Source organism: Myotis daubentonii, chromosome 1 (assembly GCF_963259705.1).
Source record: "Myotis daubentonii chromosome 1, mMyoDau2.1, whole genome shotgun sequence".
Classification (NCBI taxonomy): domain Eukaryota; kingdom Metazoa; phylum Chordata; class Mammalia; order Chiroptera; family Vespertilionidae; genus Myotis; species Myotis daubentonii.
In genome coordinates, this window is record NC_081840.1 from 47776808 (window position 1) to 47791996 (window position 15189).

The window sequence follows — 15189 nt, forward strand, 5'->3', positions numbered from 1 at the left end:
GTCACAGATTCAAGGCTGTGGGAGTCGGGAGAAACCTTACAGATCATTTAACCCCAGCTCTCCAAAGTTCCAGATGATAAAACCAACACCCAGAAAGTGACATGCTAAGCCAAGGTCCTGCCTCAAACCAGAACCCATGACCCCTGGCTGCCTTCTCTCCTACTGACCCTCGACAAAGGCGATGAGAATAAGGAGTCAGAGAAGCCCTTTTTTTCCTCTTTTTCTGTAGACACCTACTATACCAATCTAAACAGAAGGATGACCAAAACAGCCGAGTCAAACTGATTAACGACAACTGGATCTGGTTGGTGTCTGTGGTACCTAGAAACACTTCATCACAAAACCCTGAGCTTCAACTCCACTGTGAGGGGCAAGGCCACACTCCAACTTCTCAGGAAAACAAAAGCTGTTGTTGCACAGTTTCTACTTGGCACCCAAACCCTAGCGACTGCACATTTAAAATAACATTCCATTCCACACATCCAATCCGAGAGAAAGGCAGGCAACATTGTATGTGAGGACCAGTAGAAAGACAGCAACCATAGCTAGGGGTCTGTATGCTTCTAACTTGCCCTGGCTGGAAGTGGGGCAAAGATAGTTACACTTGCTAAGTCATGCTCTGGCATTTTAAGGAATGCCATCCGTGGAGGGTTCAGATTCCTGGAAGCACACATTCTGCATGGGTGCTGATAACCTACTGAGAGGTGATCTGCTCCCTGCTCCCCAATGCTCTTCCCTTAGCTTCCCCTCCTTTTTTGGGGGTGGGGGGGACTGTAAGAGTGTGGCAGCTGGGATTTAGGCCTTGGCATATCCTCATGATTAAAAGAAGAAAAAAAAAAGCACCAGGGAGTATAAAACTAGTATAAAAGACAACTATGAGGGCAGCTGCCTTAAGCATTTAGGGAATTAGCTAGTCATTTTACTGTTTGACAGGATTCTTAACCAACCCTTAAAACAGGACTCTATTCAGTATATGGTATTAGTGAGCTACAGTGAAATGACCCTCTACCATTTTCCTATTAGTAAGTTAAAATAAAGTGTATGGTGCCCAGCAAACCCTGCCAGTCAACGGGAATGGAAAGACAAGCACATTTCGGCGAGTTGAGAGGCGAAGGTTCATTTCTGTTCCCTTGGCATTGCTACCGATCCCGGGGTGCTCCGGGGAGGTAAGGCCTTCCTCTTCTCCACAGGACATCACCCTGAGTCCCGTCTCTGATGTTCTGCACAGGCCTATCTTTCAGGCCGACACACAAGCGCATCTGCTGCAGGGAACTGCAAAGAGGGTTTGACACTGTGAGGAGAATCTGGAAAGAAGATGAGATCTTAACAGGGATAGGTAGGATTTAAAGCCAAGGAGGAGGCAGAGAAGAAAGGTTTCCAGGAATTTCTACACAATTGTTTCTTTCCTTATATTTTTATTTTTTTTACTTCCTTGATCCATCTATATATAGCCTGTTTTTTAATGATCAGAAAATGGCCAAGTTTAACTGAAATAAAATTACAAGCACCCTAGCCTGTTTAGCTCAGTGGCTAGAGTGTCGGCCTGTGGACTGAAGGGTAGCAGGTTTGATTCCGGTCAAGGGCATGTACCTCGGTTGCAGGCTCGATGCCCGGCTCCAGTCGGGGAGCATGTGCAGGAGGCAACCAATTGATGTGTCTCTCTCGCATTGATGTTTCTCTCTGTCTCTCTCACTCTTTCACTCTCTCTAAAAATCAATGGGAAAAAATATCCTAGGGTGAGGATTAACAACAACAACAAAGAAATAAGAATACAAGCAACCAAACCCAACCATGATGTCACTACTTTCAATTTTCTTGCTGTCTTTCCACCCCCACCCTCCCCCAAACTTGCACAATGCGCACTGTAGACACATCAAAGTATTTCTTCCCCGGGTAGTGAGACAACCAGCTTCTCCACAAAGAAGATGAGCACAACATCCCCAGGGTGAGAGCAGAAGAGAGAGTGGGAAGAGCAGGGGGTCTGGTTTGCTTACTGGCGGGGTCACCTTGGGGAAGTTACTTAGCCTCCCTGCTGCCACAGCGTCCTGTCTGTGAAATGGGAATAAGCACAGGGGGGCTGTGAGGACCGAATGAGTAATATACACAGAACACTTGGGACGGGCTTCACACGAGCTAAATGTTTAAAAATGTTGCTGAAACCGGTTTGGCTCAGTGGATAGAGCATCGGCCTGCGGACTGAAAGGTCCCAGGTTCGATTCCGGTCAAGGGCATGTACCTGGGTTGTGGGCACATCCCCAGTAGGAGATGTGCAGGAGGCAGCTGATCGATGTTTCTCCCTCATCGATGTTTCTAACTCTCTATCTCTCTCCCTTCCTCTCCGTAAAAAAATCAATAAAATATATTTTTAAAAAAATGTAAGCTGCATTAGTTTCTAATACCATGAACTATGATGGTAATTAAGGTGGGCCGCCACCAGGATCCTAGGGGCACTGGCTTTAATGTTTTCATTTTCAACCTTCATAATTGTCTTCAGATAGGCAGGTTTCTTGTTTTTGCTTGAAAGACTCCGTTTAAACAGCTAAGAAACTGCCGACTAGGGCACCTGCCCCGGCGCTGGCCCACAGGCGGCCAGCTGCTGCTAGGCTGTGTTCTTTTGCTTCTGCTTGGCTCAGCCTGTTGACTAATGTCTCCATATGAACACACTGGCTTTGTGTAGTGAAAGGGAAAAGAGGGGTCCAGTGCCCTACCCTCTGGAGGGAGATGGGGGGAAGCCCCATTACTCCAGGACCTGCCCAGCAACAAAGCAGACTCCTATCTCCAGGAGCGTGAACATCCTTACATAAAGAGTTAACCCTCCAATGCCTCTCCCTCCTGCACAACTTGGTTTACACAGAACTGGTAGCTGGCTTCCCACACAATCTCCTCTTTGCCTGGGGTCTACTGTCCAGGCCATGGCTGTTTCCCCACAGGGCCGGCTGCCTCCTGTCTGCTTGTCCCTGCTTAGGGCAGACTGGGTTTGTGGTCTTATCACCTACCTACAAATGCTACATTCCAGCCACTGCAATTGTCTCCTCACCATGCCCCTGCCCAACCTATCCATGGCCTTTCGCACAAACATGAACTTGGTCTGTTTCAAAACTCTGATGTCCCTTTTAAACATTTAATCAACAATAAAGAGTACATATCATAGGATAGAGTAAATTGATTTTTTTTTTAGATTAAAGTGATTTTCTCACAATTTCCCATTCCCGTCTCCCGCCACTTGCTCCAGATCTGTCACAATGGTGGGACCCTCCACCAGCCCCCTCAGAATGAACCCACAGGAGCACACAGTTTAAGTACACGCAGGGTGCTTGCTACCCAAACACAGTGCCAAGGGATGTCCCATAGCCAACGCTTCCAGATTTCTGCCCCAAAGCTTCTCACATACAGAATCTGGGAAGCTCCCAACTATCTGAAAGGTTAGGAGAGACCAAGGCTGTTGATTTTCCATGATGAATATCTCCACTTGTAAGGGACTCATCCTCAGAGACTTAAATCATGTGACCAAATTAGAAATTAAACTCCACTAGACCTACGTCTCAGGAGAGCAGAGCGTAAACCCTGTCCTCTCCCCTCTGCAGCAGGTGTTGCAGGGATTATGAGGCCCCAGTCCAGCCACCTACCTTGATGGTCTTCACCAGGTTGGCGGTGCTGTTGGCGACTTCCTTGGCTGACTGGACAAAGTGCCTCTTGGCCACTGGGTTGGCTGTCTTGGACGAGGCGATGCGGCAGGCGTTGCATAAGGCCGAGGTGTGCTTGGCGACAATCGTGGCGGCTGACAGAACCTAGAAAGCATGGAGCTGGGTTGGGGGCACCCCATGCCTCAGTGCAGAGGCTCCAGTTCAGGAGTCCACCTGGTCCCAAGCCCTGGATTCCTCTTCAACCTGCATATCCAGGGCCTGTGTAGACAACCCACGTGTCTAGCTCTGCCACCCCCAGTCAACCCAAGAAAGGAGAGGGCAAGAATTATTCAGCAAGAGAGAATAAATGAAGAAAAGGAAAGTGGGTGCTGATGTAGGGGTAGGAGTGGGCGGGGCTCCAGACAGTCTTCAAGGAGACGCAGTCAGCTGTCCTGTGGAACCCCCGGGGAGGAAGTGTTTGGCCCAGGGTCTACGCCAGCCCTGCCTAACAGACATAGAGCATGAACCCCATATGTCATTTCCGAGCAACCACGTTAAAATAAGTAGAGAAACAAGAGAAATTAATTTAAATAATATGTTTTATTAAACTTGAAATATCCAAAATATTTCATTTCACCATGTAATCAACTTGATAATATTGAGTTTTTACAGTCTTTTCTTATCATATCACGTCTTCAAAGTCCAGTGTGTATTTTATACCCACAGCCCATAAAACTAGACAAGCTACATTTCAAGTGCACCTCGTGGCTAGCACATTGCAGGGTCCAGGCCTAGATAAGCAAAACAGACATCAAGGTGCGATAGCTCCTGCCTCATGCAGGCACCTTATTAAGTGGTCTGTCTCAGGGATCCCCTGCCCCCCAACACATACCCCACAAAACACAACTGCTCTCCTGGAGCCACCTGATCTACTTTGCTGAGGCTGGTAGCACCCCTTTGCCCTTAACTGGACAGGTAAGGAAACTCAGGTGCACTGATGCCTTGCAAGCCCACTCTGAGGCCTACTTCAGGCCCAGGTCTTCCCTGTACCGCCTCCTTCACTTGGGTCCTTCTCCTGCCTCAAGAATGCTCTTCCAGGGTTCCGGATGAACATGCCACTCACAGGCTGCCTCTGATACCCCAGATTGGCCAGTTCTTGTTCCTTTCAGCACCTACTGCTTTAATGAGTTAATGGGAGCCCATGCCACTTAAGCATGGAATGTCACATCCTGTCTAGTCCTCAAATGTCTGTGGCTCCTTTATGGGCTGTGGATTATGATTATGACCCAACTTGGAGACCTGGCTCAGCACCACCATCTCTGTGATGTGACCCTCAGAAAATTCATCACACCTTCCTTGTGCGTTGCTGGCACTGTTATCATAGCCCAGTCACTGCATTTTCCAAACTTTATCCAACAGACTAAGCGCCAAGGGTAATGGGGATTGGATCAGACTCATGCTAACCCATGTTGAGCACAGTACAAGCCCTCAGCGGATGTCTCTGAGCTGAGTGGAATCATGAGACTCCTGATGAATCTCATGCTGGTTGCTTTTCCTCGACAGCCTTCCAGCATCCCACTTCAAAGCACCTACACATTTCCACTTTCACCTCGTTTTGTGACATTCCCCCGAGTCACTATCTACACTGCTGCACTGAGCTGGCTTTGCAAGCTCTGTAAGAACAGTATTCTTCGCTAATTCCTCCCACTCCCCCACAGCCCACCTACGAGAGCTTAAGGACTCACAGATCTCATACCCTCGCCCCGTGGTTACCTGTGACGGGCTGCTGCCAGGGTCCACCAGGTTCTGGCATGCCATCTGGATAGCCTGGTTAGCCCTGGCGAACTGGATGGGGTCCACGAGGCCCTGGTGGCCTGCCTGGCTGTTTGGATCAGAGATGCCAACAAGGTATGCAGCCTGGAAAGGGAGAGGAAAACCACAGCTCAGGCTCCGGGCTCCCAGGTGAGCCCATGGGGGACAGCCATCCTGTAATGTACCCGCAGCAGCCATGCTTAGGGGGCTCCTTAGTGCAAGTTTGTCAAGGTAATCAGAGTGGTCAGGCCTTAGGGATGGACAGGTGAGTGCCACCTTGGGAGTTTGCTGCAGGCTTCTGGGAACAAAGCCTCCTTGCTCCGAAGAAAGCCTCAAGAAGCTCCTCTGTTGGCCACAAACAAGGATGGACCCGGACTGACGGTTTCTGGCAGCCACCTTGGGACCATGAGGGAGGACACCCAGCCTCGGCCTAAAGCTGACCCTCCTGCTGGCAGATGGGAGAGGCAGGGAAAAGTGGGCGCAGGCTGATGGCATGGAGCTGCTGGGTCAGCCAAGCCTGGAGCATGCCCTTCAGGAGGGTTTCTTATCTCATTGCCTAACGCACCCTTATTTTTTTAGGCCACTATTTCCAATAGCAAATGAGAAGAATGAGTAATATGGCTCAGGGGGAAAAGGTAATATTTGGTCTCTAAGAGGACAAGAGGCTGGAGGAGAAGGTCTTTTCTTTAAGCCCTCTGGATGCATTAGACTAATAACAGGGAGAAAATGAATCTGTGAGCAGCAATTTTAAACTTAATTAATTTCCCCTGAGATGGGTGGGGTAGGATAAAGGTAGGCAATTTCATCCCCCAAACTAGGGATGGTTTTCTTTGGTTTAGTAAAATCATCTAGGCTCAAAGCAACTGCCAAATGATAAATCCTTTAAGGTAAATGCTGACATTTTGAAGCTTCAGTCACGTGAGCCCAATAATATGGGAAATGCCCAGTACAGTCGAAGAGCAAGGAACATGCCCAATGGCATCTCTGCATGACGGCATTTTTTTCTGCCTCTGATGCTAAAAGGATCATGACTAGGGTTTTTGCAATTCTAAAACCTCAGAGAGAATTTGAATTATGTAATGCCTATTCCACCCCCCCCCCCCCCAAAAAAAAACACAAAAACACACACACACAAAAACACAAACAACTCATCTGGAGCTCCCCTATGCCTTCCATGGGGATCTGGTCCTCCCCTAGTCTGCACAGGAAACAGGCTGCACTGCAGGGGAGGGGACCAACCAGTCCCTTACCTGAGCTGCCGCCTCTGTCAGTCCACAGAGAGCCTTGGAAGCAATCCCTACACACTCCCCAAAAGCAGGAAGGTCCCCGGTCTTGGCATTCTGCGAAATCCCTGCCATCGACTCGCCCAGAACCTGCAAAATAAATAACCAGCAATATTCTCTGACCAGCATTCTTCAAACCATGGGGTAAAGGGAACTACACTTGCAACTTTAACATTCAAGGATGCCTAATTTACAATATTGGCCATTATTTCCCTTTATTTGCATTAATAAAGGATTTAAGACAATTATGTTGTTTCTGTTCCATAAAGAGAATTGAATAATAAAAATATAAACCTTTCACCCAAAAGTTATCTACATCTCAAGAAGAAACAGTAAATATACTCGGATCAATAAGGTAAAATCTATACAGGGCATCCCACAGGGGAATGGTCTGGACTGAGAACTCTTAATTCCCAGAATACAAAAATCAGACACATCCATTGAGCTGTAGATGAAGTCACATCCAGAAAGCAGAAGACACACTCCTCCTTGTATTATCTTACTTATTTACAGTAAAATTTAAATGTCTTTATGACGCTTATATAATCTGAATACGAATAAGGTTTCCTAAATATTATATTTTCCCATATTTTGAACATCATTGGTATATTTTCTTCAGAGGTCTTTAAAATAGCAGCTAAAGGGGATTTTAGTATTCAGAATCCGACCCAGAGAGGTCAGGCACAAGGTCACAGAGAAGGTCATGGGCAGAGGCAGGGCACCTGCCCCTTGTCTGGTGTTCTGTCTTCTGTGGGCCTCCCCAGGCCCTCGAGGGCTGGCTCTACCTTCCAGGATAACAGATGTTGGAACAGAAGGCTGTTCAACACCACCCCTTGGAGAGGCACTGGGACTGCGAAGTCTAGAACGCAAGGCAGAGCTCTTCATTTGTCAATGAGCCGCCTGGGCTGGGTGAAAGAAAAAGAAACTCCCTAAAATTGTTTGGAGATAGAAAATAATCCAGCTTCCTTAAGGACTTGCAAAGCACAGAAGTTAGAGGGTATTTTCAGATACAGTATTTTCCTCTCCCTAACTCTGCATCCCTCTTTGGCTCTAAGTCCGGGAAAAATATGTATCCTCCCTTAGACAACCCATCCTTCCATAGAGAACGCTGGACAGGACAAACCCTAGTCTTCGCCCAGGGCAAAGCAGGCTCTCCTGACACCACCGACAGAGATGTCTCCCTGAGGCTCATGTAAAGTGAGGTAAGCAAGCAAAGCCAGACTGCTACTGCTCAGTATCCATTCATCTCACTCGCATTTCATTTTAACCAGATGCTGGCATTCTCAAAAGCATGGATATTAACATCATCAGTTTCTCAACCTTTTAAAAATTATTATTACTTCTAACATTTTCCCCATAACTGTCACCCACCTCAAATTAATTACTAAGAAATAAGATTTTGTTGAATAAGGTTAAAGTTGGGGGCAGGGCACAAACCGTTGTATTACCTTAGATTTTTCTACCCACATCCAAAAACCTCCCCCACAGTTTCACTCTCTTTGAGAATGGCTGCCATGGATGGATGGCAAGGAGAACACAGAAGAGGGGTCATATAAGCCAAGGTCACTGAAGGGCTTTCCCCAAGAGTTTAATCCCAGGTAAAGAAAATATATGATTCGATTCACAGTGAGACCCATCTGTGATATGGTGTAAGCAGTGGCTCTCAAAGTGTGGCTCCTGGACCTCATGGGCAGGACCTGGAAACTTGTCCAAAATGTACAATCTCAGCCCTACCTCTGATCTACTGAATCAGAAACTCAGGGGTGGGCACGCCTTGCATTCTGTGTTTAACAGGAAAGATCCCGAGATGAATCTGGTGCACGGTCATGTTTAGAGAAGCCCATGAGCCCAGGGCTACAGGAGAAGACTATGAGACGTGCAGCAATACAGAGCAGCTACGGGCAGATGCACTGGAAGCACGTCTGAGCTCCTCCCACACCGAGGAGGAATGTTAAGAGCACAGGCCGGCTTACCTTGGAGTTTTCCATCACACTCTCAATGCAGTCAAAGTAAGAGAGGTCACTAACAGGTTCATTAGGATTGTCCAACATCCCCTTGACAGTCTACAGAAGGAGAACACAACTTGAAAAGCACGCACGTGTTATAGAACAAGAAAAATTCAACCTAACATACCAGCAATCAACTTCCCTCCCTGCACAGGATTCTGGTCACGATCACTCATTGGCCCGGGTAATTGAAAGGAATTTATACCAACGTATCCATGACATCAGATTTCCAACTAAAAACACAATATTGAATGGAGGGGTGGGTGTGTGCGTGTGCGTCTCAGGTTATTATTGATGGAGAGGAGGATCTTATTTTCAATTTCAACAGAGAAGTACGGTATCTACAGGGCAGGAAGAATTTTTTCTTAAATAAATCTGTAAGTTAATGCAAGGCAATGTATTTATGGTAAATCAGTACAATTTCTTTGCTGGCTAACTCCAAGGAGTTTAAATTTTAAGAACACACTCATTTCTTCATGATTAGTGGAGCCTGCAGTTTTCAGTTCTGGAACCTTTTCATGGTAGGCCTGAAAGAAGGTAACTCCCCCCAGAGGCTCAGTGGGATGGTTTGCTTCTTTTTATTTACATTTGAACACTATAGGAAATGTCCCCTCTTGCTTAGGTCCCCACCAAGGAACTGCATATACGGATTGCCTCTTCTGTCTTTGTTTCCACTTCACTGAAAGTGATCCCTAGCTTTCAGGTTATAATGACCTTCGAAGCTGGAAAGTCTGGAGGTACAGCCATTCAACCTCCTCCCCGCTGAGAGAAAATGTGCACGAGGACCCAGCATCCTTTGGGCACAGCCAACAGAAAGACAGGGTCATTTAAGTTGCAAAAGGTTGCATGGCAGTCATGGCAGAAACTGCTGAGTTACTCAGTTAGAGATATGAGGGAAAGAGGGCGCATAATGGAGTTCATTTCATTGAAGAATCTCCTCTCACCCTTGTATAATCAAAATTGTTTTAGTAACAGCGATTCTGAAATAGTCATAATTTTGGCAACCAAGGATACCATTAAGACATCCATTTGCACCTAGGCCAAAAGAATTTAGATCAACAGCCTACATATTTATATTTGCAAACGTGAACAGACCGGAATTGAGAAATAATTCACCCAATGCAGGAAACACTCTCCACTGTTTTCAGAATGCCTCAGTCCCGTAGGAAGCCACTTTTCACTTCCAGCACTTCCGGCTGCTCACAATGGCCTATTGCCATCGTCAGACTGAGCCTCAATCAAACCCCCTACTGGCATGGGAGGTATTCCCACCAGGCCAGATCCATGTTAATCATCCAGAAAACTCAAGGTACATTGGGTACAACCAACCCATAACGACTGAGACATCTATTTGGCTGTTTCAGTAGAACCTATATTGATTAAGACTGCTCTATATACAAGTAGGCATACTGCTGGGCATAAACTAATTTTAAATTAGAAATAAACCATAAGTATGAATATAAATGGAAAAGCACTCACACTGTGTTCTACCCCATGGGCACCTTGGTCATATGGTAATGAGTACCACTTTTGGGTTTTGTTTTATGTGGTCCTTACACGTTACAAAATAAAATATATGGGGAAATCATTTTTACTCAGAAAGCATATCTATCTCAGCTTCTCTCAAATGCCTCAGAATAACTTCCCCCAAACTTTTCAGGTAGAGCTTGCTCACCTTCAACCTACACCCAATACCACAGGCCTCTTTCAGTTTGAAATAAAGAATCCTTTAACAAAATAACTCTCATCCCAGTGGAAAAAGGGGAAGCAGGGTTGGTAATCCCACCAAATCTAATCTTTCTTCATTCCTCCCACGTGGATGGAACTTTGGCCTTGATAGTCTCCCAGGAAGATAAAAGACAACACAGAGGAGAAGGAACTGACCCCATGGGCAGAGGACAGACAGACACACTCTTGGATGCTCAGGGGCCTGCCCGGGACCCACCTCGAGCTCCCGCAGGGCATTGTCACACTCCTTCTGGCCGGGCGCTTGCTGGGTGCACAGTGTGATGAGTTGATTGATGCTCTCTGTCACAGCTCTGTGCCAGAACAGAAAACGTGGGGTGCTTTTGTTTAAAAAAAAAATCAACAGTAACTTCTCCAAGGATACTTTGCAGGTTCATTAGAAATACAATGAATTCACTGTATAGCCTTGGGGACCCCAGTAGAGCTCTACTACAAGGCTTTAAACAACCAGAAAAAAAAACCACTCCCAGGAAAGACAGAAGGAGACCCCTTACCTTGCTTCCAATTATCCATTTGATTTACCTGTAAATGGTACTGAAAGTTCTCCTAAGGCAGTATGACCACCTTATAATATATTCATAAGAAAGAATTCACAACAATGTTGCAAATAGCAAAGAGATCATATTAACACTGATCATGAGGAGCCCCAAAAGAATAAGATTATCAGAACAAGGCTATTTTGGGTAGCCTTGGAGTAGTTTGGAATATCTTGTATATTTTTAGACACAGTGACATACAGTAGTAAACTCTATAATTTTTAAATCCCCATTTTCCATTAAATTCTATATAATTGACTAGTTCCTAAAGGCTATCTCAAAATTATTCTTTAAAATAGCAACTTTCTTTGTTAATACTAATACTTGTAAAATTGATTTTGCATGTGTTTCTATTCTTCTTAGAACTTAAAAGGCAGCCCAGATATTTTTTTTTTTCAAGGACTGGAATTTAAATTATTCCAGCACCATTGGTTTAAAAGGCTATCCTTTCTCCATTGAATTGGTTTTGCAATTTTGTTGACAATCAATTGGCTATATTTGTGTAGATCTACTTCTGGATTTTATTCTCTCCCACTGATCTATGTGTCTAACCCTTCGCCAATACCACACCACTTTGATTACTATAGCTTTATACTAATTCTTAAAACTGAATACCTTTGTGTTTAATAAATTAAAAAAAAAAAACAGAGCTGAGATCATTCCCTAAGGGGCTACTACGAGTAAGGAGCAGACACAGACTGAAACCCATGCCTATCTAACTCAAACTCTTTTCAGCAGGGTCATAACCAGTCCACACTTCTGGCAGGGCCTGAAACCTATTCATGGTTACTAACCACTGCAGCTAGCAGACAACTACAACAAAAACAAAATAGGGCACATATTGCTGTTAATTCTTAACACTGCCTAATATAAAAGATAGATCATTTTATTAGTTAAATTCACTTTGCAGCTTCCCACAGAATATCAAATTAGATGTAAATGACGTTGGAATGTACAGTGGTAATCAGCTTAATTACTTGATGAGGAGATATGCTTTGATTTTTAAAATTTAGCCAGGGTGAGGGGAAGAAGAAAATCACTCCTGAACTCAAGAAAGAACCCCCAACGCAGATTTTTGCCACACTAACTCTAATGGTTTATTTATTTGGGGGAAAGTGCTTAATTACGGTGTCACTGGGAAGTACTGTGAGCTCCATGGTGCAAAGCAAACCAAGGACCCCTGGGATGGCAGGGCAGTCCCCAGTTCCGACCGCTTGGAGGTGCACCCGTGAGCACCCACTAGAAGCGTCCCTCAGAGGGTCCCACACCACGTTCAGTGTGGCCGCCTTCAGATGCACTCAGTGGACAGGCTGATGATGCCAACAGGACAAAGGGAAGAGAGTGTCCTGAACTGTGAGGACCTGATCATTTGGAGAATATCACACAGCTTTCCATTTAACTTATTTCTTTCAGTGTTTCCTATTTATCTGCATTTTTTAAAAACCTACCTTTTACGTGAAGATTTTCCAATTAAAAACTAAGGATTTATAATCGATGAATCCAGAGAATAGATCACTGTTCATTGTCTTATTTTTAACTATTGTCTAGATGTAAAATTTTTTTCAAATAAAAATTTCGGAGTTAAAAACAACAACAAAACCCCAACAGACTGAGTTTGTGGTTAGAAAATCTATAAAAGTGCCTGCACAACACTGCAGTCTGAACGAGCCACTTGGGTAACAGTGATCCACGACCGAAGAGCATGATTTAAGTATCATTTATCCACATCACTCATTTTAGCCTCTGGATTACACAGCCAAATCGTCAACTAGGTGGCCCAGAGGCAAATGGTTATATAGATGTGACAATGAAAAATAATATTGTTATGTTTCAAACTACAGCAGTTATTTACAAGAGCAAAAGATTAGAGGCAACACAAATACACCATGATAAAGGATTGACTAAATAAATGTACTGTTCACAACAGAATCCTGGGTGCTCATTAAAAGTCATAATGTATAGGGTGGGGCAAAAATAGGTTTGCAGTTGTAGGCAAAACAGAGTTTATTTTGTATTATTATTTAATTATGTATTATTTTTCATATGAACAACTATAAACCTACTTTTGCCCCACACTGTATAATAGCGTAATCCTAATGCCATAAAAGAATATTCATGACACATAATTAAGTAAAGTAAAATTTACAAAACAGTATAAACAGTATGAGCCTACAACTGTAAATACATAAATACTAGAGGCCCAGTGCACAACATTCGTGCACTCGGGGGGTGGGGGTCCCCCAGCCTGGCCTGTGCCCTTTCACAGTACGGGAACCCCACAATCGATTGCTCCAATGAGGTAGGCCCCACCCACCCATCCGGGGCTCCTCGATGGATTGCCCCAAAGAGGTAGGCCGGAGCCATGGGCCTCGCCTCTGCGCCACGCATGCAGTGTCAAGCCCCCACCCACCCACATGCATCCGCTGCACACGCAGCCTCCTGGTATCGCTCGGTGGGCGTGAGGGTGTCACAGCATGAGGGCATGATGACCACATAGGTTTTTATTAATAGGATGTTTACAGTGATTTTATATTTTTAAAAAATATTTTTTTATTGATTTCAGAGAGGAAGGGAGAGGAAGAGAGAGATAGAAACATCAATAATGAGAGAGAATCATTGATTGGCTTCCTCGTGCACGCCCCCTACTGGGGATCGAGCCCGCAACCCCGGGCATGTGCTCTTGACTGGAATCAAACCTGGGAACCTTTGGTCCACAGGCCGATGCTCTATCCACTTAGCCAAACCAGCTAGGGGTTTACATTTTTATTTTAAAATTTCAGTAAATCTACTAAAAAGTTATGAATCAACCAACTTATATTATCAATAAAAATTTGGCCCAAATTAGCAGCATCTGTTCTATATAAATCCCCAAATGGCCTGAACTGTAGTTATTCTTTCCTATAATATTTAAAACTAGAGGCCTGGTGCACAAAAATTTGTGCACTGGCGGGGGAGCCAGGGAGGTGTCCCTCAGCCCGACCTGTGCCCTCTCACAGTCTGGGACCCCTCGGAAGATAACCACCTGCTGGCTTAGGCCTGCTCCCTGGGTGGCAGATGGCAGGCCCAGATCCCGTGCTGGGTCGCAGATGGCAGGCCCTCTGCCGCGCCGCCCCGCCCCGCTGCCCGCCGCACACAGCAGGCCCAGCAGGTGGTGGGGCAGGGCGCGGGGCGGGTGCATCGCAATCCACTGCACCCCACCCCGCCGGCCACCAGGCCGCGCACACGGACAGCAGGCCTGGCGGGCTGCAGGGTGGGGCAGGCGGATGGCGGAGGGGCGGGCGGATCGCACTGTGCTGCCCCGCCTACAGTATGCAAATTTAATGGCTATCTTTATTGGGTTAATTTGCATACTCTTCTGATTGGCTGATGGGCGTAGCAAAGGTATGGTCAATTAACATCTTTGTCTTTTATTAGTGTAGATGATCAAATCTATGCAACTTTATTTTTAAGAATATAAAAAAGTTAAATGACCGTAATTCCATCATCTATAGATAGAATTCTCTTGCGTTTTATTCTTTATCTAGGCATATCTAGCCAGTCTCAGTTTTTAAAAAATTGGGATCTACAACCTCAGAGGTTAAAAAGGGGCTTTCTGACATACAAATCATTTAGTGTTTAGAGATACTGAGTTGATTTACCTAAAGTTTGGGAGCTCTGGTGGGAAATTTTAGCTAGATATTGGAACTGGATTAGGAATGAGAAGAAAATCACCAATTTGCGCTTTTGATTGTGTAGTTAAGGCACTAAATATCCAATAAGAAGCTTGGAGGGAAAAAAGCAACATCAGACATTTCCCTCCCTCAAGGGATGAGGTGCTTAGGGAGGGAGTAAATAGCAAACCAAAATCCATCTGCAGTATTTCCAGCATCTTGCTATGCACAAGGCTCAGGACTTAAAAATTGCACAGTTGAACTGCTGTTTAATCCAATGATCCCACCTCCAGGAATATATGCTAAGAAACCTGAAATACCAATCAGAAAGAATATATGCACCTATATGTTCATAGCAGTGTTATTTAAAATAGGTAAGATCTGGAAACATCCCAAATGCCCATCAGCAGATGAGTAGATACAAAGGCTGTGGTACATCTACACAATGGAATACTATCCTATTAATAAAAGCCCATTTGGTCGTCATGCCCTCATGCTGTGATGCCTGCACGCTGCAACGAGCGATCACCAGG

At 45.3% G+C, this 15189-nt stretch overlaps 1 protein-coding gene across 14 annotated transcripts in view; it reads right to left on the bottom strand.

Annotated features, from left to right (window-relative positions):
* Positions 1-15189, bottom strand: part of TLN2 (talin 2) — a 421164-nt gene that overhangs the window by 83737 nt on the left and 322238 nt on the right. For all 14 annotated transcript variants that reach the window (XM_059699497.1, XM_059699520.1, XM_059699515.1 and 11 more), the window contains 5 exons: positions 10670-10763; positions 8692-8781; positions 6686-6808; positions 5397-5540; positions 3627-3788 (listed from right to left, as the gene is read on the bottom strand). In XM_059699497.1, the coding sequence (XP_059555480.1) occupies positions 3627-3788; positions 5397-5540; positions 6686-6808; positions 8692-8781; positions 10670-10763 (613 nt within the window). The remainder of the gene's footprint in view (positions 1-3626; positions 3789-5396; positions 5541-6685; positions 6809-8691; positions 8782-10669; positions 10764-15189) is intronic.